General features: G+C 34.6%; 1 protein-coding gene across 5 annotated transcripts in view; it reads left to right on the top strand.

The window, feature by feature from the left end:
- Positions 1–26606, top strand: part of DNAJC5B (DnaJ heat shock protein family (Hsp40) member C5 beta) — a 107068-nt gene that overhangs the window by 70791 nt on the left and 9671 nt on the right. For all 5 annotated transcript variants that reach the window (XM_051970117.1, XM_051970118.1, XM_051970116.1 and 2 more), the window contains 2 exons: positions 16836–17049; positions 23320–23494. In XM_051970117.1, coding sequence (XP_051826077.1) covers positions 16836–17049; positions 23320–23494 — 389 coding nt within the window. The remainder of the gene's footprint in view (positions 1–16835; positions 17050–23319; positions 23495–26606) is intronic.

The raw sequence follows: 26606 nt of genomic DNA, 5'->3' as shown, positions 1-26606 counted from the left end.
TAACATAGTGAATAGAATCTTGGATTTAACCTTCCTTAGTAACCTCAGTTTCCTCAAGTGTATAATGGGGGTAATATTACCGACCTTGCCAAGATGTTGTGAGGATAAAATGAGATACTACTTGCAAAGTGATTTGCAAATCTTAGAGTACAAGTAAATGCTAGCTATTGTTAAAGTAATTCCTGTCTTAAGGGCCATAAATATGTGACTTCCTTGCTGGAGATAAAAGCCCTGGCCCTTGTAAAAAGCAAAACAGATTTGTTGGTAGAAAAATTTCAGTTCTCAGTCATTTCCCCTTTGGAGATTCAAGAGGAAATTCCCTTTTGGGACTCCCCCAAGTGAAAATCTTCAAGTGTGGAGTCAGCTTCCAACTTTGAGAGAGAAAATGGAGTAATTAATCCCACTTGAAGTTGCTAAAGGAAAGAATCTGGGAAGACATGAAAGGAATTTGAAGTCTCCATCATGTCCCTATTTCCAACTTGCTAGTCTAGAGACTTTGGGGAGTTTTCCTTGGGTGGGATCAACGACAATCTTTCTTGGTTAAGTTGAGTAATCCTGCCCCCAATGGGAGAGCTTCTTTGTTTTGTATTGTCTGGTGTATAATTTCTATGCATATATTCCCTGATTTCTTGTTTTGATATGATTTGAGTAAATGGGCTTCTTTGCTATATGTGTTCATGAAGGAATTGGTATTTGGTCAGCTTGGAATCATCCTACCTACCACTCAAAATGACAAAGAAATTAAAAGTTAGTTGGAAATCAGTCATATTTCATAGATGAAAAACATTTGAGAAAGCAGATAGAAATACTGCTAGCCAATAATCCTTATCTCTGAGAACGAGTGATGCTCTCCAGGGCCAGCCTCCACTTTCCTTTCCTGGCAGGAATATATCTCCATTGGAGAAAACTGGAAAGGGTATGGGGTAGGGAGAAAAGAGTAGAGATGCTTATTCTTCCTCCCTTTAAACCACACATGTGGTCTCCTTCCCTATATGTGAGGCACTCTTTTTTCATACATTATTATAATTGTTAATACTTTCTGAAGATAAGCATAGGTGAGTGCAGAAATACTCATCATCAGGAAGTATCTGTTGACTAATTCCTTGATTATGACAAATACAAATACAAATACAAACTGTTCCTCAGACCTAGGTGACCCTCTTTCGATTTATGGTGGCAAATGGCACAAAATGGCAGAAAAGTGGGCAAAAAAAAGGTGATAAGAATCACTATTCCTGACAATCTATGAGCTTTAACTTAGCTGTTGGTTCTCTTTAAGTGTGAAATCTTTGCCCAGTGGACATAACATTAGAGGAATTGAGTCACATGGATGCTGACATTCTTACTGTAAGAAAACAATGAAAGCTATAGCTAAATGGAAATATAGCTCTCCAATTTTCCTTAGAGAGGCAAATCAAGGAGTTTGTGGAGTTGGTTTTATCCAAAGGCATTAAGAAACATCCTTTCTGGTCAATTGTAAAAGACTTAGTTATACTGATCAAGACAATGATGCAAGACAATTCCTAAAGATCCATGATGAAAAATGAGAGCCATCTTCAAAGAGAAAATTGATAAACTCTAAATGCAGATTAAAACATACTTTTAAATTTCTTCATTTTTCTTGGGAGTTTTTTTCTATGTTTTTTTTGGGTTTTTTGCAGCATGACTAATATGAAATATGTTTTACATGACTTCACATGTATAATTGATATCAATTGCTTGCCTTCTCAAAGGAGGGGAGAAGGGCAGGATGAAAGAAGATAATTTGGAACCAATTTTTAAAAAATGAATGTTAACATCTTTTGCATTTAATTGGGAAAATTTAACAAAATAAATATAAATATGTTGGAAAAAAGAAGCATCTTTCATGGGATACTTGGTTTCCTTACACTGTAGTACTTATATATTTGTAAAAAGACCACCTTGAAAATAATTGTGGCTATTACACCAACATCTGTTGCATAGACTAATAAGGTAGAGAAATTCTACAGGAAATTCAGCAAAAATATTTAAATTAAATCAATCAATGGACTTAAATGTTTGATGATTTCAATATAGATGTGAATATTTCACTGAGAGTATAGTGAAAGATCTGCTGAAAATCATAATTCAAAGAGAAGAAATGAGGAATGCCAAATGCTTATAAACTAAGCAGAAATCTTATATTTATTATGAATACTTTCTTTGAGAAGAGAATTGGGAGTCAATGGATATGATAAATATTGTACAAAAATCACAAATAAAAATGAAAATGATTACATTTGAAGAAATTAAAAATGCCTACTTATGAATGTGAGATCATTTCTGACAGCTGTTTTGTATAGATTGTAGTCAAGATTATAGACTTGTTAAAGCAAAATCAATGCCAAATGATAAGACTAAAAATGAGAATGTATACTATATCTAATTAAGGCAACTTCAACTTGTTCTATTTAAACAAGTTGCAGATGCTCTTGCCCAAAAGGAAGTCAATAAAAAAGACACATTGATTTGGAATAGCCCCAATTTTTAAGGAAGTTAACTAATGTAGATCAATTCCTACAATAAGACTAAAAATGTCTAGAAATTGCTCATCAGTCAATCAACAAACTTCTTTAAAGTGCCTAATATGTGCTAGAAACTTGATCTCCTTGCTAAGTGGAAAGATATAGCAATTAAGAGAAATAGTACCTTTGAATACAAATTCATTTGTAAAATCCCATGAAGAAAAGTGGTAAAAGAATATGAGAAGCATCATCACCTTATAAAAAAGTATGGATGTGGCATGGAAGGGAAATTTTATAGAAAGCTTAGTGAAATTTTGGTCAATTAAGCCAACTATCACAAAGATTTTTAAGGATAAAACACAAAGTAAAACAATGAGGAGACAAAAAAATGAAAAAAGATGTGCAAAAATTTTTACAACAATTTTTCTCATAAATGACAATGGAAATAAAATATTTAGTCCCTAACATTTCAGTGTTATATAAAGAAGGAGAAGATATTCAAGAAAGAAAGAAAGAAAGAAGGAAAGAAAGAAAAAAAGAAGGAAAGAAAGAAAGAAGGAAGGAAAGAAAAGAAAGAAAAGAAATGAACAAAGCTGAACTAGGTCAAGTATATAAAAATAAAAATCTGTACTAGAGATAATGCAATTTTGAAAGTTTCAAGGAAATGATTCTCAAGAAACCTGAAAGGAGGGAAAATGTAAGAGATTTAGAATAAAACCTTCAACCTTAGTATTACTCAAAAGAAAAGGAACCAAGGAAATATCATCACCTATTCATTTATCTACTTTCCTAGTTTTACAACATGTTAAAAAGATCAGTATATGTACTTATTAAGGTCATTCTTGATGAATGGGAATAATTGGGATTTTTTTTTCAAATGGCATTCAATAACATTACAGACACACAAATGACCAAAAGCTTTGAAAAATGTATGATCCCACTCTAGTTATCATTAATTATTAAAAAACCATTTGTTTAGAAGGAACAGTGCCTTAAGGTATTTCTTATACACACAGTAAAATAATTTATGATTCACTGGAAGTTGTAGCAACAAGGATAAGTTTGATGACCCTTTGATTATAAATAACAAGGCAAAAAATAGTGATTTTCTCTAGCTTAATAGATGTTTAGTACAGGATCCATATCATAGTGAGATTCTTGATAGATGGTTAAGATTTTCTCTCTCTCTCTTTCTCTTTCTCTTTTGGCGAGGCAATTAGAATTAAGTGACTTGCCCAGGGTCACAAAGCTACTAAGTGTTAAGTGTCTGAGGTCACATTTGAACTTAAATCCTCCTGACTTGAGGGCTGGTGCTCTATCCACTACTGTCCCCTAGTTTCTCATTTTTACAGATGAGATGGTACTGATTTTATCAAAGGTTGGAATAATACATACATAGCTGGCTAAGAGACTCATTCAAAGGAGTTTGGCTTATCTACACTTGAAAAACTCATTGGATGTAGAATGCCTACCATCCAAAAATCAATATTCTTCAAGGGATGTTGAATGGCTACTGTAATATAGACTTTTGACCATGGAAAATCATTGACTTGAGCCAAATGACAGAGAAGAACTTTTTAATGTCCTTGGGGAACTACAGATAACCCCTAGTGGGAATAAAATATAACAGACCTAGCCCTAAGGAAGTAGAAACAGAATCAGTTTGTTATACTGTGATTCATGTATCAGTCTCTAAAGACTCAAAATTGAAGATCATCCAAAAGGAAGTAAAAAGGTACATGCTGATGAGCATTAGTAGACTACAAAATATTACTCACTAAAAAACTGCTTAGAAAAGACTAAAAAAATTCCATGAGGAATATATCTATTCAGACAAGAAGATGTACCAATCATGTAGCATGATCAAGGTTAGCCTATGTGTTCTAATGCAGTGTCAAGACTTCTAGAAGAATACCTCTAGCATACTGGGTAAACCCGTTCTGGAAGATTTACAGAAGGACAAAGCAAGAGTCATTAAAGTTGAGAAATCATTTGAGGGAATACCTACTCAATGAAATCACAAGATAGTCAAGCATCAAAGTACAATTTGTTTTTTTTAAATGGTGATTACATTAGATACTATTATATGGTAATCTACATTTTTAAACAAAGTGACTTTTTAAGAGGATTATATAGATTTCTGGGAAAGTGGAGATATAAAATTAATGGAATTAAGAATTGTCATCTTCATTGCCACTAGGGGTCAGTAGTTGATACTAAATACAGCTGGAAAAAAGATTAATTTTTCAAAAGACAGAATTGTTTGTTGTGCAAATTTAACTCATCTGACTGAAATCATAAATATATGGATACCCAGAGAAGATATTAATCATCACTGGGCATGATACTGTTGAAGGATTCTACTTGCAAATGTGATGAAATAAGTGGGCAGTATGGATCTCATGGAGTATGTTTTACATGCTGCATGATGATTCTCAATTTATAGATTATGTGGCAAATGCTAATAGGAAAATATTTGTCATGTAATATCATAATTATGATGTGCTTCCAATCAGATTTTAGAAGTAGACAGTTTACTAGTCTAAGACTCATTAAGAATTCTTCCCTTTTTAGTACTTCTCCCAGGTCCCTATCCCTACTCAGGACTTGACTGGGATCCTTGTGATTTTCAGATATATTTAGAATTTAAAATGATAAAATGTTAACTCCCTGAGGAAAGAGATTTTTTTCTTTGGTATCTCTAAATTATTGAAAATAAGTAGTTGTTTTAAAAATATTTCTTGAATTGGCATGTCTATTTTAACTCTGATATCCTTCTGATATCAAAAGAGTTTCTATCACTCTCAAAAAGTGGGTGGTATAGCAAGGTATGAAAAAATGCGTATTCATTGGTCGGGAAATAGTTGAAAAAATGATGACATATGAATGTAATGGAATGTGTTCAGTAAGAAATGATACCTATATTCTGTAGAATACAGAAAGGCAAAAGAAGAGTTATATGACTCAAGGTGAAATAAGTGAAATGTGTATAACTAAGAAGAATCAATGTTAATATTTACTGCATTGTAAATATTGTCCTTCAGTCATTTTCAGTTGTGTCTGACTCTTCCCGATCCCATTTGGGGTTTTCTTAGAAAAGATACTGGAGTCTTTTAGTATTTTCTTCTCCAGGTCACTTTTCAGATGAAGAAACTGAGGCAAATTGGCTTAAGTAATTTGCCCAAAGTCATACAGCTACTTAATGTCTGAGGTTGTTTTTGAATTCAGGTCTTCTTGACTCCAGGCTTGGCATTCTATCCACCTGTATCTCCTAGCTGTCCAGTATAAATGTAAATATCATTATTAAGAGGAAGAACTCTTGAGTGACTTAAAAAAAAAAAAAAAAAAAAAAAAAAAAAAAAAAAAAAGGTGGCCCTGGAGAACAGCAATGAAATATTGCTTCTTCACGAGGAATGAGAGATGGAGAGGTAGAGAACAAACTATGCCATATACAATATTCATTAAATCAAGTGGGAAGTAGTCTTCTATCATAGTGATCAAGCAAAAACTAAAGGTAGTTTCATAGAGAGAAGAGGATGGAATTTGTTTTGTATTGCGCTATGAGTTTGACCTTAGTAATATCCCTTCATAACTTGTTGAGAGCGCCATGTGAGAATGAGACCAAAGGTCAGGTTGCTTTAGCCAATAGTTTGCTATTCCTTTTATGGCAGATTAGGAGAATCTCAGGATCAGATTTCTATCCTCTGTAGCCTGACCTTTCTGTACTGTGTGGTGTTTTTACATCTTTGTATGGAGTTGCTAGTTAAAATAAAACATTTTGTAAAATCCAATTCCTTTTTGTAGGTAAGCAAAGGGAAAGTAGGGAGTATTGATACTAAGAACAAGGCATGATCTAGCGGCAGCAATAGAGAAATGCAAAGCGTTTAACCCTAAGAGTTTTATGGGGTACAGTGGTTAAAGCTTATAAGATTATCATTGAATAAAGAGATCATAAAATTAGAACTGGAGATTATATAGTGCAATCCCCTTACCTTAATAATTATAATGACACAACAATATTCGTAACAAATATTTAGAGAGTATTTAAGTTTAAAAAGTAGTTTTTATAGATTATCTCAATAATAGCTCTGTGAAGTAGAGATTATAACTATAATAATTCTCAGTTTTACAGATCAATAAACTGAGTCTCAGAAAGATTAAGTGAAAGATTCACAGTTACCCAGTTAGTATCAGTTTACCAGAGAGGTAATATAGTTTATTCAAGATCAGAGATAATAAGTATGAGAGTTAGGAGACTGAATTTTGGAATAACATACTATAAAGGTAAGAGAGGGAGTAGACCAGAACTCCTCCCAGCGCAGCTAGAATTAGATCCCGGTCTGATTGTAGTTTGGCTGGTATTTTTTTCCCCAGTTTGGGCTAACCATTTCTTTATAAGCTCCCTTCCCAGGCCTTCTATCTTCATCACCACTGATGTTATTAAGTGTCTGCTCTGTGTAGAGGATGGAATTATAAAAAAAGCTAGAAAACCTGCTCTTCAGGAGCAGGAGGGAAGGCAGGCCACATGGGCAAAAGTTAATCCAAGATAGGCTACATTAATGCTAGGTTAGTGGTATGGACAATATTTGATAAAGGAGCTCAGGGGAAGTGATCAAATAGATAGATAGTTTGGATAGAAAGGGGAATTTTCATAAGAGTCTAGTAAAAAATGGAAGTTTTCACCCCAGCTCTGTCACTAGCTGAATTATGTGGGCAAGTCATGTCACCTATGTGGGCAAGTCATTGGACTCCCAATTTTCTCTTCATATTATGCTCCTGGGTTAGTTTTTTTTCCGCTCTTATAATTATCTTGCATTTACTTATCTGAGTAAATGTTGTATATTATCAGTGGTCTCAAGTTCCTACAGGGTAGGGCAGGATTTTTTTTTTACTTCTGTTTTTGTGTCCCTAATACTTAGTACTTGAAGATGCTGAAAAAAATGCTATTTGAATACAGTTATCCCTTCCATATAACCTCCCTCTCAGTCTTCCACACTCTCCCCAAAAAGCCATGTGAAATTTTTTGCCCTTCCCTTTGTGCCAGAGAAGTCTGAATTATTATAATGCTAAAAGGTTAAAATATGTTCATATTATATACTATCTTATGTAAACTTCTTAGTTTCTAAACTTGTTTTTATGTTGTCCACTGATCTTCACATATTGTCTGTAGCATCTTGCAAAATTCCTCAAAAATTCCCATTTAATTTCTTTTGCTAATTGGCTGAAACCAACCATGGGGAAAGTTGTTATAAGGAAGGACTAATTGTAAATACATAAGTCTCTTGGGCTTCTTCCAAACTCTCAGTTTTGATAATTTTTAATGGTAGAACTTCAATTTACTCTTGAAAGAACAAAACCTTTGTAAGATGCAAAGGGGAGGAGTAACAGTGAGCAAAGACTAAACATTGGATTTGCTCATGGATTAAGAGATATTTTCTAGCAAACTACCTCCTGGTTACTCAAGGCCCAAAGTTAGTCCTATAATTACCTCACATTGAAGCTTTCCTATGTTCTGTTTTATCCTTAAAATGAAGGAAATATGGATCTATACCAAAGAGAAAAGACTAGAAAGAGATGTCCAGGGTCCTTTTCTCTTCCTCACTTTCCTCTAAGACAATGTGAATTTTTAGTAACAGTTTTCTATTGAGGAATTCAGAGGAGCTCCCAAATGATTAAACTGCACTGTGGGGAAAACTGGTTCTTAAATAGGTTGTCCCTACTCTGAACTCCATCCCTAATCCCAAGAATAAATTGCAAGATAGAATATTAGAGACAGTAATCATAGTAGCAGAAAAATCACTGAATTTGGACTCATCAGATAAGGGTTCAAAAGCCAGTTTCTTATTAGCTTTGTGATATTGGACAAGTCACCTCAAAAGTAATGGGAGAAAGTCAGACTAAATCTCTTAAGCATCCTTCACAGTCCAATCCTAGACCTTTATTATCTGTAAAATGAAAAGATTGAATTGGATGGTCCTTAAGGTTCCTTTCCCATTCTATTAATTTATATTAATTTATAAACTGATTTCACCAGTTGTTGAAGGGAAGCTCATCTTTTTGTGGTAGCAAAGAATTGAAAAATGAGTTGATGCCCATCAGTTGGGGAATGGCTAAACATGAAGATAATGAAATATTTTTGTTCTATAAAAATTATGAACAACCTTTAGAAAGGTCTGGGAAGATTTAGATGAACTAATGTTAAGGAAAACAAACAGAACCAGAAATATATTGTACAATAACAGCCAGAATACATGATGATCAGCAATGAAAGAAAGACTTGGCTCTTCTCAGTGGTTCAATGATCCAAAACAATCCCAATAGATTTTGGACATAAAATGCCATCTGCATCCAGAAAAAAGAACTATGGAGACTGAATATAAACCAACACATGCTATATTCACTTCTTTTTTGCTTTCTTTTTTTTTTTTTATCTTTCCCATGGTTTTTTCCCTTTTGTTGTTGTTGTTTTTCTCTCACAACATGATTCATAAATCAATGTGTATTAAAAATAAAGACTAGACACCAGTATATATATATATATATATACACATACATATATGTATATGTATCTATATACATACATTCACATTTTGATTCATCACTATTAAGCACTTCATGGTACAGGTCTTTTTCTTTTGGGGGAGAGGTGGTTTTTTTGACGAGTTATTGGAGTGGTTTACTATTTCTTTCTTCAGCTCATTTTACAAATGAGGAACTGAGGTAAACAAGTAAGTGACTTGCCTAGGACCACACTTCTAGTATGTGTCTAAGGCTGAATTTGAATTCATTTAGATGAGTTCCTTATTACAAGTCCACCTAACTACCTTTCATCGGCTTAAGAGTTTGTTTAAATGATTTAACGTGTCTTTGTATCTTCAATACTTAGTACAGTATCTGGCTTTTAATTAAATATTTGTTGATTGATTGACTAATGAATGAATTGAATAAGGAATACCAGACACTGATTTTAATCAAGTGATTATGTGTGATCAGAAGCACTGAGGGAATGTGTTGGTCTCCAGGTGGTGGTCTCCATTCTTACCATCTTCCTCACTGACCACCATAGAAACAAATGGAAGATGAATGAAGATTTCTCACAAGGACAAGAATATAAATGGATTAGACTATAAATAACACAGGATTTGTATTCTAATAGAAACATAGAAATAGTTATGAAATGCATAAAGAAGAAGGAACTGGGTGGGGAACCTTCAGTAATATTATGATTCTAGCTCCTTCTTTTGTAAGCTTCATATTCTGGAGATTGACTGCTAAACCCAAGGATTGAAGTAAATTAATTCCCCCAAACCTCTAATATTGGGAATTAACCACTAGATTCCTTTGCTCAATATTCAAAATATTGTTGCTAGTTCTTCAGTGCTTTTTCATGTTTCCCGAAGGCACAGGTAAACCTGGAATGCCATGTTCATTTTTAGTTTCATCTGCTTCAGCCTGCTGTTAGCATTACCTGTTAAGTATCATAAGCACTGAATTACAGGCCAGTACCTCCAACTCGGCAACCAATACTTTGCTTTCAACATCTCTCAATTACTTTGTTACCTAGCTTTACATATTAGTAATGATCTTCATGGTCCTTCAATGTTAAATGTTACAAACCCCAGGGGTCTTTCAGTTATATAAAACAGAGGTATTCTCCAGAGAGGCAGACTGGAATAATGTATAGAGAGCTGATCTTGGAGCCATGAAGCCCTGGGTTCAAGTCCTGACTCTGATATATACTGGCTGTATGACCCCTGGACAAGACCTTAGCTTCTCCAGGAAACTTTAAGACTCTATATGGTAGAGAAGGCATATTATATATTGCAATAGGAGTGACTTTAGTAGCTGCCAGGGTGCTTATTGGCATAATGGACAGAATACTAGTCCTGGAGTCAAGAGGACCCAAATTCAAATTTAGCCACAGATACTTATTACTAACTGTGTGACTCTGAACAAGTCACTTAACCCTATTTGCTGGACCCGAGTTCGAATTCAGTCATAGACACTAACTGTGTGACTCTGGACAAGTCACTTAACTCTCTTTGCCTCAGTTTCCTCATCTGTAAAATGAGCTGGAGAAGGAAATGGCAAACCATTCTAGTATCCTAATCAAGAAAACACAACTAAAACTGAATAACAATTGGTAGAGGAAGTTTCTCCTTTAGGAGTTCCATTTAACAATGAAATCAAAAGTCCAGTCTTGATCCCTTATTGGCAGCAGCTACCATGTTCCTTTCTCCCTACTTCCTGAAATCACAGAGGCCATGACCAGTGGGATAGACATTCTGACTGAGCTCCCTCATAGGTTCTCCATATAAGGCCCTGAAACTTCAGACCTTGGAAGAAGGTCAGAGAGGGATTTTCCTGAGACAATAGCAGAGTAACTTTGAGTAAGAGAAGAACTTTTTAGTTTTTTTGTTGTTTTTAATTTTTTATAAGTTGTTAATTTTCAGAATATATGCAAAAATAGTTTTTAGCATTCACCCTTGCAAAACTTCATGTTTTAAGTTTTTTTCCTCTCTTCTCTCCCTCTCACCCCTCTCCCCAGATAGCAAGTAATCCAGTATGTTAAACGTGCAATTCTTTTATACATATTTCCACAATTATCATGCTGCACAAAAAAAATCTGATCAAAAAGGGAAAAAATGAGAAATAAAGAAAAAAAGCAAGCCAATAGCAACAAAAAAGGTGCAAATACTATGTTGTGATCCAGCCTCAATCCCCATAGTCTTCTCTCTGGGTGCAGATGGCTCTCTCCATTACAAATCCATTGAAAGTGGCCTGAAGTTGACATCAAAACTTTTCTGTTGCCTTATACAATGATGTCCTGGTTCTACTCACTTTATTTAGCATCAGTTCATGTAAATCTCTCCAGGCCTCTCTGAAATCATCCTGCTGATTGTTTCTTACAGAACAATAATATTCCATAACATTCATATTCTATAACTTGTTGAGCCATTCCAAGTGCTGGGCATCCACTGAGTTTCCAGTTCCTTGCCACTACAAAAAAGAATGCTAGAAACATGTTTGCACATGTGGGTCCTTTTCCCTTTTTTATAATTTTTTGGGGGATATAGCCCCAATAGAGACACTGCTGGATCAAAGAAAATGCACAGTTTGATACCCCTTTGGGCATAGTTCCAAATTGCTAAGAGAGAAATTTTGAGAAAAATCGAGTTTTAGCAGAAAATAACAGGCTTTTTGAAGCAACCAAATAGAAATAAAGATCCTCATAGCATATGAACAGAAATGGGGACTTTATTTAGGGAAGAAGATGTAGGAATTGTCAAAGAACCTCATAAAATAGCATAATCAGGACATGGCAAACAGAGATCTTGTTTCTGTCACTTTTGTTTCAAGGGGAAAATAATATGACCTAGGTTGGAGAGAAGCACAATTCAGAGTTGAATCAGTGAGAATGGAGATATGAATTCAGAAAACTAGCACTCTTAACAGTTGTCTACAGCAGAAAAATAGTCACAACGGTGCCTTCAATACAATATTGAGCTCCACATCAATAATTACCACACATAAACTCATAGTATCTCTGGATTTTGGAAGGAGAAATAAGAATAGTAGTATGTAGTGAAGGCAGATAAGATGCCAGTTTTAGCCAGCCCAGATCAGTGCAGTAGTTAAGGTCATAAACACTTAAAATCTGGACATAAAAATTGTCTTTAGTCTCAGCATTTTCCCGCTGCTGATTTGACTACAAGGGAACCATCAGGGGCAGCTAGGTGATGCAATAGATAGAGAAACATTCCTGAAGTCAGGGAGGCCTGAGTTCAAATCTGATTTCAGACACTAAATACTTCCTAGCTGTGACCTGGACAAGTCCCTTAACCCCAATTGCCTCAGGAAAAAAAGATCTTTAACATTCAATGGCAATTTGTCAGTTTAGAGTTTGACTCAAAACATTTTTTCTCACTAAATATATCCACTTATTTTCCAACTTCACAGATAGGCACAGATATGATGATCTAGGCAACTCTCACTGCCCCCTCCTCACATACCCTGCTCCCCCAGTAATTCTCTAAGACTTTAAGTTACAGATTGGCATTGGTGAAGGGAGTTTCCACATCAGAAACTCCTCATACAAAGGAAATTGTTGACCTGAACTTAAAAAAAATAAAAAGACAGGGATCTTCAACATGGATTTCTGTTAGAATGATTTTCTCTGAGAAAATTTTCTGAAGGTCCCAAAGTCAGAATGTTAGCCAAGTTTCAGAGTGCTAATCAGTTCCTCTATTCCAATTCTTTATTTAGAAGAAATAAGAAAAAAAATTGAATTTTCTTTGCATTTTGAGTTGGTAGAAATCCAAACTATTTAAAAGTGAAGGAAAGCCAATGCTCTATTAAATTTTGGAATTACATGTCAGCCTATAGCAGAGGAATAAGAAGGAAACGCATATATACATCAAAAAGTTGGATAGGGATTTATATTTTTTCAAGAACAGGCCCTATGCTTTGTATTTGTCTTGTTTGTTCTACAGATCCCTAAAACTGGTTAGATAGAAATACTACCATTAATATACCAGAAGTGGCCAGTTCAATAAGGCAGCTAATGTTTTGAGGAAAATAATCAAGGAAGGTGGAAACACTAATTTATTTTAATGTTCATGAAACAGGTTTACTCTGGGAAATGCCTTCTAGAATTTACATTTCTAAGAAAGAAAAAACCTCAACCTGGATTTAAAGTGTCTAAAGATCACCTAATACTTTTATTAGGAGGTAATGAAGAAGGGGGTTTTAAATTAAAACTGATGTTTATCTGCCTTAAAATCCTTACTTTGAAAGGTTACAATACCAATCCCTTCCAGTTCTTGGGCAGATAAATAAGGAAGTATGGTCTAATGCTGCTTTTCAAGAATGGTTTTCTTTATTTTAGCCCATCTATTGAAAAAATATTGCAACAATAACACTTTTATTTTAAAGCACTATTGCTTTTAGATAATGCCTCAGGTCATCGAACTATACTTGATGCACTGTCAGAAGGTAAATATTTAAATTTGCTGGGATGTAGATAAAGCTATCTTTAACCTATATGTAAAGATTTAAAGAAAGAGAAGACAATTTGATTTATACTATTAAACTATTTTAAATGACAAAAGCAATATTTCCTTTATATTATCAGTATAATAATTATATATTTGTAATATAATAATATATAATTATATAATCAGTATAATAATCATCTTTAAGTATATTTAGTCATTTAAATTTTTTTAAATGTTATTACTTTTGTAATTAAGCTTGAATCAGAAATGTGCATATATATGTATATATTTAATCCTTTGATGTTGTTGCATAAATAAAAAAGCTTTTAAAATGTATTTTTAAAAAATTTTAGTGCATATTTCCATTTGGCTGAAACCAATTGTAAAAATATATATGTGTTATATATAAGGATCAAATAAGATAATATATAAAGCACTTTTTACATTATGTTTTTATAGCTTTTTATAGTACACATGCTTATGTATTTGAAAAGTACAAAACTGAATAATGCAGCTTTCCAGTAGGATTCATTATTAGCACTAATCAAGACTTAGAGGACAATCATAAAAGAGATTCTTATTTAGGTCTAGGTTGAACTAAATGGGTCTTGAAGTGCCTTCTTATTCTGTGATTCTGAGTATAATTAATGCTCTGCAAGTGCAGTATGACAAGCTACTAATAGCATATGGGTTGCTGCTTGGTTCCAAGGAGCAACAATGTATTCAGGATTAAGTGGTCAAATGCCATTAATTACATTTGCTCCCTTGGATGACTTACTTTACTTCCATGTAATGTACATATTATTTTACATTATTGTTATCTGTGTCTATGTCATTTCCATGCTAAACTGTAAGCTCCATGAAGGCAGGGACTTTGTCTTTTCTAAACTTTGCATTTCTCCCTGCTTCTAGCACAGGTTATGCTCATAGCAGATTATTAATAAATGTGTGTTGTATTGAATAGAATAGAATTGGAGTAATTAAGGACACAGGGATAATTGGATCCAATATGTGTTTTTCAAAGAATTATAATCAATTCAAATGCAGGAAAATCACTGCAAAATTCTACAAATTCAATTTCAACAGAAATTGATTGAGTAGCTTGCCATGAGCACAACAGCAGTGCTCTCAAGAGTGGAAAGGTAAAAGGAAGCCCTATTGCTCACCCCAGCTGTTTGCCAGCTGGAAAGCATTTTTCATCATGAGTAAAGTAGAAGATTGTTTTATAGTGTAACCAAAATGATGCATTTCAAGCAATAGGCCCCCTCAACCAGCCCTGTTCATTCTGTGTTTTGCATTTATAAATAAATGTTATCTTTGATTCTATTCACATTTATAAATTTTTAAGAACAAAAAATCATAGGATTGTGCCTCATGTTGAATATCAGGAACCAGTATGGTACCAGTGACCGTGCTGCCAGTAAAAGAAAAGGAGAAATAAAAGTCACTCATTTGACCTTCTTGAGAAAGCATCTGAATTCATAGGAAAACAAGAATCTGGAGATCTGCTAATCTGTAGGAGTGGTTGCGGAATAAAAGGTGATGTTTTTGTTTATCCTGACTGACATCAGGGAGATAATAGCATGACATGGAAGTAGACTGGATTTAAGTGACAGAAAGCAGTGCAAAATCACCAGTCTCACTTTTTCCTCCAGAGACATATAGGTCCAGTGACAAGATGGTGGGAGGTTGGGCAAAAGTCTAAGCAGAGACCCTAGTTTGACAGATGTATTTTCCCCTCAAATTAACTGATGGTTGAATCAGCTGTCTGTATGATATTGTTGGGACGCCACTTCATTTCAGATATCCTCCAACATAAACCTAACTTCAGCTGTGCTAGATGAATAGCAGAAGGATCTTTTGTTAGGCTGCTGCTTAATCTTTTAGAAAATACTTTAGAAAAAAAAGGGGAGCATATGGGGAGATAGCAAGAGAAATGTGCTCTCAACCATCCTTAGAATTTAGGAGACCCTGAGCATCAGAGGAGAAGTCATTGTATAAGAAGTGAGAAGAGAGAGCCAAAAGACTTGAATTTTATCCTTCACTTCTTTAATCCCCTATAAATCTGATATCTGTTCTTGCTAAGACAGCTGGCTAGGTAGTGGATAGTCAGCCTTAAATATTAGCTCTGTGACTGGAAATTTCCTCACTTGTAAAATCAGAATGATAATTTACTACCTTACAAAATTTATTTGTTAGGATGCAGAACACAGAGTAAGCCTTTAATAAATACTTGTTCTCTTCTCTCTCTATCCCTGTAATACAGAGAATCATGGATATAGAGCTGGAAGGGACACTGAGGTCCAAGGAAGGTTGAGTGACTGGTTTAGAAGTTTTTGGGAAGAGTATGAACCCAAGAGGTCTAGGTTTAGAGGTAACATTCTGGACATGTATCATGCTGCCTCCCCCAGGCTTTTTGTGGTCCAAAGCAGGATAATGACTCCTGTCTTGGAGAATCATTAACTCCTTCCTTTTAAGAGAAAAATCTTGGTAAAGTGATAAAGCATTAGAATTAGGAATCAGCAAGACGTAAGTGAAAATTTCATCTTAGACACCTCTTAGTCATGTAATCCTGGGAAAGATTGTAGAATAGTAGAAAGAATGCTGATAGGGGACAATAAGGTGATGCAATGGAAGGAGCACCCTTCCTGGCATCAAGAGGACCTGAGTTCAAATTTCACCTCAGATATTTACTAGATATGTGATTCTGGACAGTCAGCCCAAATGTTCTCCCCATACCTTCCCTATTAAAAAAAACAACAACAAAGACAGGATCTGAGTTCAAATTTCAGCTCTGTCACTTATTACCTATATGACTTCAAGCAAGTCCACTCCCTGGGCCTCAGTTTTCCTGGATGTAAAGTGAGGAGTTGTACTAAATGACCTTCTAAGATGGTTTCTAGCTCTATGATTATTCAGTTATTTAAATTCCCTCAGCTCTGTTTCCTTATTTGTAAAATGGGAATAATAATAGAACCTTCCTTAAAAGATTGCTATAAGGTTCAAATTAGATAATATGTAAAATATTTTATAAACATTATGTCAATAGTAGTACTGTATTGTCTTGACTATATAGTTATCTACAAATTTGGAACAGATTGTTTAAATTTATTTTTCTTAATAAAATGGGTTCCCCCCCAATTACATATTTTAAAAATTAATTACATTTTTAAAAAAGTTTTGAGTTCCAAGTTCTATCCCTTCCTTCTTTCCTTCCTCCTTTCTTGACATGGCAAGCAATCTAATATAGGTTATATATGTGTTAATTATGTAAAACATTTCCATTAAATAAACCATTTACAACTTGATTCATCAAATAAAACCTTTATTCTTTCTTTTTTTTATTTTTAAGAAAATTGGCTCTGAAACACCATCCGGATAAGAACCCTGATAATCCAGAGGCAGCTGAAAAGTTTAAAGAGATCAACAATGCTCACACTATATTGACAGATTTGACAAAGAGAAATATTTATGATAAATATGGGTCCCTGGGACTCTATGTGGCAGAACAGTTTGGAGAGGAAAATGTTAACACTTACTTCATGCTATCCAGCTGGTGGGCAAAGGTGAGACATAACTATTTCTTTTCTTTGAAGAGTTTTCTTGAAAAATCTTGGATGTGTATAGTTTTTTTGATTTCTAAATCTTTTTGCTTAACTATATTGTCATTCAAGTTTTAAAAACATACATAGGTATCACTTTCCTGAAAAGGTGCTATTTGAGGAATTTTCCTTTCTGCTTTAATTGATCAAACAATTAAAATACACAGCATGTCTTGTAACACTTCAAGATATTAATTATATTTGAAGTTGGAGCTTTGGGTTAATTGAGACTCTCCCTTCCCCTCCAGTAATGACTAAATAAAAAGTGAATCATTGCTCAAAGGCAAAAAAAAAAAAAAAAAAAAAAAAATTTCCATTTGTGTGACAACTGCTTAATAAATTATTTTAGAACAAATTTAGCTGTGTACTTTGCTATATATAGCATAGGCTACAGAAACAACAATAATCAAAGAGATGGTATGTGGTAATTGTGTCATATACGTTCACCTTGAGCCCTCTTTGAGAGAGTGGGAGAAAGGAAGTGAAGGAAAGGTGAGAATTAAGAAGCAGAGAAAAACAGGGAAGTGAAAGATATTTATATGTGTATAGTGAGAACTAAAATGACAGGTAGATAGTAGGAGGAGGGGGAATCTGCATTTTAAGAACCTTCTGTCATTAGGATCTACATGTATACACAGCCACCAAGTTTGATTTCCAAAGTATTCTTAATATAAGTATCATGGTTGCTTTGGGTCATTATATACTTGTGTATGTATATGATTCTCTATCTAGGTATAGACTAAAGTCATGATAGGCATATTTATATGTAGGCTTAACTATTATTAGTCAAGTCCTTGATGGCTTTTATCCACCCAGGGATCAAGTCTAATTGATATGAGTCTTAACAAATTTCACATCCTGGATGCTTTTCCCATTCCTATCTTCATCTACAAATCTTGCACAAATGAATAAAAGGCTAATTTGAAGAAATTCAAACAGCCCTCAATTTTAGGAATGCCTAAGTATAGTTCTTACAGTAAAGGAATTGCATCATTTTGGTCTTTTCATCTCCAGTACTTAGCATATTGCCTGGCATATAAGCAGGGACTTATTAAACTCTCACTAAACTGAATATTTTTACACCCTAGGAAGGGCTATACTCTAGGTACCAGAGAGGCAGTATAACATAGTGGAAGGAACAAAATATGGAGTCTCAAAACACCTGGCCTCTTACACTTACTAGTTGTATGACCATATGTGAGGTATGGTCCATGAACATTTAGGAAATCTATTTTTTCCTCTATAAAAAGGAAGGGATATTAATAATATCCACAATACTTAGTATATGAGATTGCTATGAGAAAATAATGAGATAATTGTAAAATGCTTCACAAATCTCCAAGTGTTATATAAATGTCAGTTATTATGCCTTTCCCAATGCTTCTGGATCTCAGACCCCTTACTGTCTTAGTTGGAGAATACCCGGAACTCTCCCCTTCTGCTGCAAGTGAAACCTGTTGAGTCCCAATAAGAAGATACAGTTTGAAGATGAGAGGATAGGTTAGTATACACATATGGAATTGCATCAGAGGGACATATACTGTATATTCTTAACATCTGTTATCAGACCTTTAAATTCATTTTTATACAGCAATAATTTTATAAAGTTTCATATAGAACAATGTTACAAAGTCTGTACTATTCTGGTTCTATTAAATTATAATTTAAATGGATTTGTAGAGGATAATAATAAAAACATTTATTTGGATCTTTAAAGTGTTTGAAAGGCATTACATACATTATTTCATTACCAAATTACTCGTTTTAACATTTTTTCTTGTGAATGGAAACATGCCAAACAACTTGATTTATAAATGAAAACTTGAAACACAACTGTTTTGTAAATTAGGGACTAACTATATAGTTTAATGAAGAAAATGGGTTAATTTTGCTGCTTAATCTAATGAGATCGAGATTGGGGCCATTCAGTATGCTTTTAATTTCCTTCTCTGCCTCAAGATGTTGTTTCTTTGTCTTTCCCTTCTTCCTTTCTGCCTCAGAAAGAGGCAAGGCTAATCTGTATTCCTGATCCCATTCTCTCAAGATTGCTATGGGAACTTTTCCATCATGTTTCCCTCCCTTGCATCTTTAATTGTTTTCTTTCTTCTAATTGTTTTTCCTTGGTCTAAAAACATAGGATTACAGATTTAGAGATGGAATTCTAACCCCAACCTCTGAGGTCATTAAGTCCAATCCCCTCATTATTTGAGAGTCAGGAAAGTGATATATACTCAAGTCTCACAGACAAGTTGGCTGAAAAGGGATTTGAATCCAGTTGATATCCCTATAAAGAACTTTCCCTAATGCATCAAGAAGGCATTTTTAAAATAAACAAAGACTTGTTTATGCTCAAGCAACTAATATGTATAGCAAATAGGCTAAGGACTCAAGTTTTTACAGACTCCAGTTCTGTTGCCTCAAGACCATACCATCCTTCTATACACTTGATGGCAAATAGGTTATCTTTTGTATTTCAGTGAGTACATGGCTGATGCATTCTAAAAGATTCATTAAATATTTAAAACCTAATCTGATATCTGTAGTATCTCTTCTAAGTTATCACAAAAGTTAGGTAAGTGTAGCCTTTCACTAAAAGGGGAAAAATAAATCTTGCACTGCTGTAAAACAGTGTTGTGGAATACTATTAAAATTGTTGCTGTTCTTATTGTGTTTATTTGCAAGGGACCTTAGAGGCCAATCTTCCTAGCTTGGGTCTGAACAGGAATCTACAGCATCTTTGGCAAATAGTTATCCGGCCTTGGCTTGAAAGACCTCCAGTGATGAGGAATTGAATATTTTCTAAGGCAGATCATTTTATTTTGGGGCAGTCCTAATTTTTCCCCATAAAGCTATCTTCATTGTTGCCAGTTCTGCCTTACATATAAGTTTATTCTCTTTTCATAAACCAGTTCTTCACCACTGTGTTCATTCTACCTCTTATCTTTCTTTAGAAAAGGAATCTTAACAACCCCTTTCCATACTTCAAAAGACTCTAGGGCTAAGGGAGGGAAAAGAGGCTTATAAAATTAGAAAAAACAATTGTCAATTAAAGATGGTTCAATTGTAGAATGTATCATCATTTAGGAAAGATTCCCAAAGTAGTAATTATAATAAAACTAAGACAACAGGTCAGATCTATAGTGGATAAGCCTGTCTCAGTTTTTTCAGCCGTAAAGTGGGAATAATCATAACATCTACTTTCTAGGGCTCTTGTGAGGATCAATCAAAATAACATTTATAAAGTGCTATTTTTATAGTGTCTTTAAAGATAATATTCAATAAATGCTTTTTCCTGATCCCATTTCTTCTCTTCTCTACCCTCTCCCTGCCCCACTTCCTTTCAACCCTTTGGAGTCAGGAAATTCTTATTTCAAGTCCAATACTAATGAAAACATATTAGTTGGGGCTTGGGTGTGAAGGAAAGAGTCACAATCTATTGGCATTTCAGCCAATTCTCCAACAATCACAGGGATTCTCTATTTGCATGGAGAAGAAGTTTGAACAACAAAGGTTCCCAATACAGGTGTAATCACAAGTCTGGAACAAAGAGAAGAAAAATATTAAGTAATCTTAAGGTCTTAGGATGGGCTGGTTGACTCATTTTAGCTTATGGTTTTTTGTAATGACTAAGACATACTTAAAAAAATTTTTTAATGGGCTTTTTGATTTTCTCTATGATTACATTGTTAAAAATTCAAATTTACTTATGACAAAACAAATTAGGAATTATATAAATAAAATTATAAAAAAAAAAAAACTTTTTATCCAAATAAAATCAGATTTAAATGATTGAAGAAATATTCATTGTTCATGGGTAGGCAGGACCAAAATAAAAAAAATGACAATTTAACCTAAATTAATTTATATATTCAATGCCATACCAATTTACCAAAAAAAATTTACTGAATTAGAAAAAATAATAATGGCATTCATTTTAAAGAATAAAAAATCAAGAATATCAAAAGAACTAATGAAAAAATGTAAGGGAAAGAGGCTTAGCTGTACCAGAACTATATTATAGGGCAATAAATAACAAAACTTTTTGGTAGTGGCTAAGAAACAAAAAAAGTAGACTAGTGGAACAGAACAAATGTACATTTTATAGCAGCAAGTAAATATAAAAACTTGTATTTGGCAAGTGTAAAGGCTTAAGATTTAGGGATAAAAATGCATTATTTGGTTTAAAAAATTGTTGGGATAACTGGAAAACAGTACAGCAGAAACCTGGACATAAACCAATACTACCTACCAAGACAATGTCAAAATTGATACATGATCAAAGAAAGAGATTACAAGAAAATGTGAAGAACATGGAACCGATTACATTGTTTTTAGAATAAATAAATGTCTGCAACTTCTCTTACTATCTGGGTTAGGAAAGTATGTTAGGAAAGAGGAGAACAACAATTTTGTTACTTTGGAAAAAAATATTAAATGCCCACCCTAGGGAACAGACTAGGCATTGGAGAGCATAAAAAAGCAACATTGTCCTCTCACGTCCTCTTATCTTAAAAGGAGGAAATTATCTGTGTATCAATGAATAAGTGTAAAATGAGGCAGAATGTGATAAGTTAGGGCAAAGGAGATATTCACACTAAATTATTTTATGTTTTAAAGGAAATCTGAGATCATTTTCAGCTGGAAATGAAAGGTTTTGAGGTCCAGAAAGGCTTCTTCTGGTAGTTGGAACCTGAGCTGGAACCTAAAGGCACAGAAAGATTTTTAGTAGGTAGAGCTCAAGGTCCAGTCAAGGTCCAATCATAGGGGGAATAGCCTGTGTGAAAATTATAGTGGAATATATGTACATATGTGCAAATGAACTACAGATGTTTACTAACACATTTCTAAGGAGATTCAGATATCTCAGTTCAGAGGTATTTGAATACTGATAATTATATAATGAGAAATACATGTTTGCAAAGGATGCTAGTATTTATGATTTCTTTTTCTGGATGAAAGGGGAAGGCTAAAGTGGTATGGGAGGTGAGTGATCTGGAACAACAAACTTATGATATACAAACTGCGAATATATCAATCTCTGGAACCTTTCCCCAGCTCAAGAGGACTCTGGCATCAGAGTGAATATATGCTGAATTTGGAATCTCAAGATGAGTTAAGCTGACTCTGCAGCTTACTACTCATGTAACTTTGAGAGTCACATAACTTTCCTAGGTCTCAGTTTTATCATCTGTACAATGAAGAACTTAGACTCAATGGTATCTGAAGTCCCTTCTACTTTGAAATCCATGAGGGGCAAGTCATTTGATCTTAGTCTGTTTCCTTAACTGTAAAATGCAAAGAATAATTAGAGTACATTTGGATAACATGTAAAGGACTTTGCAGACCTTAAAATGCTCTACAGCAGTGGTTCTCAAAGTATGATCTAGAGAATCCTAGGGATCTCTGAAATACCCTTTTAGAGGGTCTACAAATTCAAAAATAGTTTTTATTTCCAATATGGTAAATGTCTATAAATATAATCCAGATAAAAATGCTTTGGAGAGATGCTCAATAATTTTTAATAGGATAAAGATACTGAAAACAAAAGTTTGAGAATCATTACTCTATAGGATGTCTCAAGCTTTTGTAGCGTCCTGTGTAAATACTAACTACTACATTTATCTCATTCACATTGTGACTTTTCCCATTGTGGTTTCACTATATCACAGGTAAGCATGAAAAAATTAAATGGGAATTTTGGGGGAGTTTTGTGGAAGCCAAAGATGAGCAGACAATACAGAGAAAGTTTAGAAACTCAGAAATACATAAAATGTGTGTATAGTATTCTACAATATCAATATATTTTATCTTTTAATACCATAATGATTCAGACTTCTTCTCTGACATGAAGGGAGGCCAAAAATTATATGCGGATTTTCCAGATTCAAGGGGATCTCAAGGTGGAAGGAATAATTGTGACTAGTCACTTAACCTATGTCTGCCCCAGTTTCCTCCACTGTAAAATGGGGATAATAACAGCATCTATCTTAGGGTTTTGGGGAAGATGAGATGAGAGAATATTTGTAAAGTACTTAGCACAATATCTTTCCCATAGCATGTGCTACACCAATGATTATTATCTAGATCTCATTTTTCTTATTTATAAAGTCAAGGGATTGAACTAGATGACTTCTGAGTTCTGAGTTCCTACTCTAAATTTATTCCTTATGACCCTGTGGCTCTCATCAGTGATCTTTGGGGGAATTTTTCCTTCTCTCTTTTTATCTCATTCAGACTCTGTTTGTGGTCTTTGGCATTTTGACGGGCTGCTACTTTTGCTGCTGCCTCTGCTGCTGTTGTAACTGCTGCTGTGGACGCTGTCGGCCCAAGTCCCCAAGGGGAGGAGAAGGAGAAGTCTATGTGTCCCCGGAGGACCTGGAAGAGCAGATCAGGAGTGACATGGAAAAAGGTACCATAAGCCTTGATGGAGGTGTTTCCAGTTTGGGGTTCTGTCTAAGTCCCTGGCCATGGAAGACAGTAAGTGCTGTAAAAATATTAGGGCATCTGTCTAGATCTCAGAAGCCAAACCATATGGGACCTCATGGAATCCCAGATTTTAGCACTTTCTTTTGAATAAATTGAAGGAAGTGAGCTCTCAGGTGGCAAAGGCGGGGAAAAGGGGAGATGATCCTTTAATCAGAAAAAAAAAAGACATTAAACCTTTATTGTCTCCTATGTGCTAGGCTTGAGTAACTAGGTGCACAGTGGATAGGAAGAAGAGGGGTGAGAGAGGGAGGAGGATAGACCTTGCTTTGAAATTCCTCAGGGAAAACCATTTCAAACTTTAGCAGTACAAAATAGAAAGATATTGAAGTTCTCTATATCACCTAGACACCATGCTTTTTCTCTACTGTATTCTTTACAGTCTGGTGTTCAGGAGATGAAAACTCTAGAAGAATATATTGAAAGAGAGAGGAGGAGGCTCAGAGAGCTTATTTCCTAGGGTAATCCATGAGAGGGCAAGATTTCTTAGAAGCTGGACTCCTCCCCTGGACCTTTCTCAATCTGGATCCACACTCCTGGAGCTAGCCCAGTATTAAATTAGAAAACTCATATTATATAAATGTATATAATATGTTATATAAATATATAATGAATGTATATTTAATTTTAAATTGCTTTGTTAAACCACCTCTCCCTGCATGTATCAATAACCTGATCATTCAGGTCCCTCCCAGTTAGATTTTTCAGTATCAAAGCATTCAAATTTAGGTAGGATCTCAAAAAACTCAAGCTAAGAAAACCTGACATATCCCAAATAATCCCCATTGAATGAACAATATGAGCTTAATTTTTCATCATCCCTGCTTTTCTTAAAGTTACAATACTGCTATAATTAGGACTTTTTATCCTTTCAATAAGAATAGAGATCACAGCTTGGAGTCAGGAAAACCTAAGTCCAAATCCAGCCTTAGACACTAAACTAGCTGTGTGATCCTGAGCAAGTCACTTAATACTATTTGACTGTTTCTTTAGATGTAAAATGAGCTACAGAAGGAAACAGAAACCACTCTAGTATTTTTGCCAAGAAAATCCCCAATGGGGTCAAAGAATTGGATACTATTAAATAACGACAACCACAAAACAAATCATAGCTTAGAGTTGGGAGCACTTGGCAGCAAGGATCCAATGCATCAGTGTTTTCTGAGGGCCTGAGCTTTAAGGTCTCATTTTTAAAGATTTTGGTGGGGAGAGAAACAGACCAAATTCCATCTGTGTCACCTTGGAGTTAGCTTATTAATATACTCAAATCGATCTCAAGATTATCAATAAAACTTCAAAATTCCATCTATAAATTTATCAGTATCTTTCGATGTTCTGTTGCCTTGGAACTGGGGAGGTCTTGATTTTGTCTGGAATTCACATATTACAAGATCAGATCCTTGACAAGTAATACCTAAATGGCTTCTGTTGATTCAGTACATATTACCAGGATATGAATTTTGACCAATATATATTACAATTTGTAAGTTATGTTTCTTTGATTTTTGTTTTCCTTATTTTCTGCTACTGCTCCTTTCTATTGGCTAATTATAACCTTATTATACTTAAGTGGAAGGAAGCAAGCATATAATTTTAACATACCCTGCCTAACTCAATTTCTTCAACTGTAAGATGGGGACAATAACAATACCACTTGAGGGCTATTATGAGGATCAAATTATCATTTTTTTAAAGTGCAGAATATAGTGCTTGGCATATGGTGGGACTTCATAAATGTTTGGTTCCTCCTTTTCTTTTTTTCCTTCTTTCTTTTATTCTTTCCCTTCATTCCTTTCCTCTCTTTATCCTTCTTTTCTTTCCTTCCTTCTTTCATTTTTCTCCTTTCCTTCCCTCTTCCCCTTCCTTCCTTTCCTCCTTCCCTCCATTTTATCTTCCTTCCCTGCCTCTTCCCTTCCTTCTTTCTTCCCTACTCCTTTCCTTTTCATCCTTCTTCCTTCCCTCTTTTCCTCCCTCCCGTCCTTCATTTCTTCTTCCCCTCTTCCTTCCCTTGCTTCTTTCCAACATGATTACCTCATGACCTAAAATATGTCCAAACATAAGAAATGCCTAAGTCAGCACTCTCAGATCATTTGCCTATCTGGCTCCATATTCAGCCTTTGATTCATATTTAAGATAGTTTCTAGAAGAATAAGGTGGTTGCCATCCACTAGTAAACCCCACCTTAAACTCCCCTCTAGTAGTAGGGATAATAAAGTCAAAGAATCTAACTTCCATATTGTAAATGATGTAGTACAGAATTCTCTGAAAAGCCAAGTTCTTTCATTTTGTTCAATTTCTTCTTGTTGTGGGTTTGTTTGTTTTTTAAGTTTCCACTAGGTTATTGAATGGCCCCTGCTGTAAGTGTCCTGTGGCAGATTTCTTCCTGGAACAGGTATTCATAGCAGGAGCCAAATTCATTGCAGGTTTCCTGCCTCCAGGGTGACTGGAAAGACTAGTCATTAATCTGTGTACCCCTCACTGTTCTCCGACCTAGCATAATTATGCTCACAATTTTGTTTCAGAGGTCAGATTATAGACTGAAAAAGCAACCAGGAATCATTTGTCTGTTGTTATTTTTGCCCATAAGGAAAAGATCATTCCCTTTTCTAAGTATTTTAAAATGGACATTTTATTGACAATATCTAAGTTATATAATTTGAATGACTTTTATTTTATCTTTAGTTAAGATTTTCCCCTCTTGTTTACTAGAGACAATCCATTTAGGTGAGATATTAAGGATGAATAGAACAGATTAAAAAATGAACTCATTAGAAAGTGCTTGTGGACACACACCAGTAATCCTGGTTACTAAGGATCCTGAGATTCGTGGATCACAGGAGCTCAGGAGTTCTGAAATGTAGTGGGGTTTAATGTCCATTGATTATCTGCAGTAAGTTTAACACTAATAAGGCGAGCTTTTGGTTGCGAAGGGTCAGCTTAGGTCCTCCTAAGGAGGAAATATTCACGAATAAGAGGACATCTATAAGGGACAACCAAGGTGGCAAAGGACCCTGAAGAGAAGGGTTATCATATAGAGA

The sequence above is a fragment of the Antechinus flavipes genome, chromosome 1, assembly GCF_016432865.1.
Source record: "Antechinus flavipes isolate AdamAnt ecotype Samford, QLD, Australia chromosome 1, AdamAnt_v2, whole genome shotgun sequence".
In the NCBI taxonomy this organism is placed as follows: Eukaryota; Metazoa; Chordata; class Mammalia; order Dasyuromorphia; family Dasyuridae; genus Antechinus; species Antechinus flavipes.
The sequence above is the reverse complement of the archived record's forward strand: the minus strand, read 5'-3'. Positions and strand labels throughout refer to the sequence as shown.